This window comes from Dendronephthya gigantea, unplaced genomic scaffold, assembly GCF_004324835.1.
Source record: "Dendronephthya gigantea isolate DGI-Jeju-01 unplaced genomic scaffold, DenGig_1.0 000037F, whole genome shotgun sequence".
Taxonomy (NCBI): domain Eukaryota; kingdom Metazoa; phylum Cnidaria; class Anthozoa; order Malacalcyonacea; family Nephtheidae; genus Dendronephthya; species Dendronephthya gigantea.
In genome coordinates this window covers 377,467-380,230 of record NW_021163047.1, presented here as the reverse complement: position 1 = coordinate 380,230, position 2,764 = coordinate 377,467, and the positions used below count along the sequence as shown (strand labels likewise).

At 37.4% G+C, this 2,764-nt stretch overlaps 1 protein-coding gene across 1 annotated transcript; it reads left to right on the top strand.

Moving 5' to 3' along the window:
• The first annotated feature begins 258 nt into the window (after positions 1-258).
• On the top strand, positions 259-2,031 carry LOC114526088. Its single transcript, XM_028547590.1, has 3 exons — positions 259-355; positions 509-729; positions 1,386-2,031. The coding sequence occupies exons 1-3, from the start codon at positions 259-261 to the stop codon at positions 2,028-2,030; spliced, it is 963 nt and encodes a 320-aa protein (XP_028403391.1). The 3' UTR covers position 2,031.
• The last annotated feature ends 733 nt before the right edge of the window (positions 2,032-2,764 follow it).

The following is a 2,764-nucleotide window of genomic DNA, read 5'->3' as shown; positions in this document are numbered from 1 at the left end:
GCTATTGGTAATTTAATAATATTCATTTAAGCTAGAAGGTTCTGAAAATTTGAAGTTGAAAAAGTCGCCAGCTTCCCTACTTATGAGTTTAAGTGCATGTCAAGGCTGTCGCAACTTAATTTAATTTGCAAATTTTTCATTAAATACAGCGAACATCATTATCCACGTTCGATTTCTTTTCGTCTCCTTTCCTGGCCGCATCTCTGGTAAGAATTTTCAGACTGTATTACGCAGAGTTGGACAAGAGACGATTTAACGATGTTTCTAACAGCAACCTTGATCTTGCTATTGCTTGATATTCGAAGCATTTCTGCAAACCAATGTTCCATGAAGAGTTACGAAACGATCATAAGGGGTGAGACGTCTTTGCCGATTTTTTTAGTAAAAAGTATTGCCCTGAAACAGCGTTTAATACTTCATATGGTGAAAATAGTCCTTAATATAAAAGACATAAATTAAGTGGACATTTTTAATTCATTTTTCATTCGAATTTTGTTGAAATTTTTAGGAGGTCCCTCATTGCCTTCATGTGAGATAATATCAAGACACAATATCACATCTTCAGATGTCGTGTTAGGATGTCATACTCACTGCAAAAACGAAAAAGAATGTGTTGGGTTTAACTACAGAACAACAAAAAATGTCGAAAATTGCCAACTGACCAACGTTAATAGAAAGAAAGAAGAAACGAAAACGGGAGACTGGATATTGATGCGAGATATTGAGGCTGTAAGTTTAATAAATGATGTTATAATTTGGATAGCGTATAGTAGCAGTGAATTATCATGTAACAAGACGCCTGCTCAGGCATTCACTCGGGCTACAGTTATCTTGCTAGAGCTTGGCAAGTGTTATAGTATGTTCGTGAAACCCGCACGAGAAACGATCCTAGGACGATTTCGATTCGTTCAAAGACTTCGTGCCGCCCAACGCGTGATTTTTGTAAACTCGCGACGCAAAAGGCAAAACCGAGCCCGTTTCTCCACTCGATCCACCTACGGTAGCCGGAGTCATTACATAAACGGCAGTCAATACTCAATAGTCTGTTAGTCCCTTTCTCATTCTATAGCCCACAATTCGCGACTTTAAGATGCACCAAACCTACGTTGCGGACGTTACGTGAAAAGTATTTTAGGGTTAGAGACTCAGATTTAATTTTTTACAATCTTTGACTTTGTTTATACCAAAACGAGACGAAAATTTTAGTTCCGGTTGTGAGATTGTGGTGATTACAATAGTGTTAAATTAATTCACCTGCCCGTCGTTTTTGTGCCTTTTAATAAGATTCCACGAATCCGTAGAAATAGAATTTGATGGTAATTGCTTTACACAATAATGATTGTGTGGTTTAAATCTGCAGCTAAAATGTTTAACTATGTATATAGGTACTGCATTCTGATGTTTGGAAGCTTGTGGCTCGTTTTTCAAATCGTGACGGAGAAAATTGGATCAAAGATGCCAATTTCTGGTTTGACAAAACATCACCTTACGGAAGTACAACGGATCCTTTCCTGAACAAGGACATGATATCCGAAGCTTTTTGGGAAATACACGGAAATGAAATAAAAATAACCAGAAGTGATGATCCAACACATACAGCATTGTTAGAAACAACCAACAACTGTCTCAACGGAAAAACATTTCGACAGTTTATAACTTGTTTTGGAAACTTTCGTAATGGAGCTGTTTGGTCGAACAACAAATGCCTGGGTAGTTGTGAGATCAAATATGGCGGGTTATATCAGAGCACGACTGGATTTGGGATGCATAATTGCAGCAGTGATATTCAAAGAAATAACTCCATCGGCTTTTGGTGTAATTGGGGTGCTGATGGTGCAGTGATGATGATTGGTGGAGGTGGAGATGATTGCCGCAGGGCGGATCATGGGATTGGACTAACAGAAGAGGATGAGGCAACGTTTGGAGGATCTGAACCTTTTGTTGACTTTGGTGACGACTTAAATCATGACAGAAATTACGAGGGAAAGGAAGTGCCAACATCTTATGCGCTAAATTTGTGGATACGCTGAAGTACAGATTGGGTGGATTATTTTCACCAGGAATTTTTCATCATTTTATATATATATGCACATTTAAATAGCACACTAGTCTTTTGTAAATGCAATATGTAAGTTTTAAACTTCATGTTTACCGATATTATACTATAAATAGTTGTTGACTGCGAAATCGTGACTGTGGTCGAAAACATTTACTTTGACCGTTGATTATCAGAGCTTAAGCTATAGTTGTTTTAATTAAGTAATTTAATGATTTCAAGTGGAATAATTGAAGCTAGGAGAAGTCCATAATTCGGATCTTCACTGCGTATTACCACCATGCATGCCGTCATACCCGCGGTACAGAAATTCATCTAGAAATTTACGCTTTCCAATAGATATAAGTAATCCGCATAAAAGATCTAACCGTAATAACCAGCTTTGTATACTCGAAATATTTGGAGAATTTGAACGAGACGAAAAAAATTTCGCCTTCATTGCTTGTTTTTTAAGCTTGTATTCTTGCACATTCGGATAGCGATGAGCGATGTCGAATCAATGTTTCACCTTCTAACCATGGACAACAAATAGAGTATACCCTTGAAAAGGGCAACGGAAAGTTTCTCAAGTTTATATCTGTGCATCAATCTCATATGGAGCCATGCACAAGATATAAGTAACCCTCGCTCAAATATGATAAAAAAATAGAAGTTGCTTAGTAAAGCGGAATTTTCTTTGTGCCGTCAAACAGTTGGTAAATCAACTTC

Coding starts and splice junctions, on each gene's coding strand:
- LOC114526088 (XM_028547590.1), top strand. CDS start 259: ATGTTTCTAACAGCAACCTTGATCTTGCTATTGCTTGATATTCGAAGC. Junction 356..508: donor TTACGAAACGATCATAAGGG/GTGAGACGTCTT, acceptor TGAAATTTTTAG/GAGGTCCCTCATTGCCTTCA. Junction 730..1,385: donor TGATGCGAGATATTGAGGCT/GTAAGTTTAATA, acceptor CTATGTATATAG/GTACTGCATTCTGATGTTTG.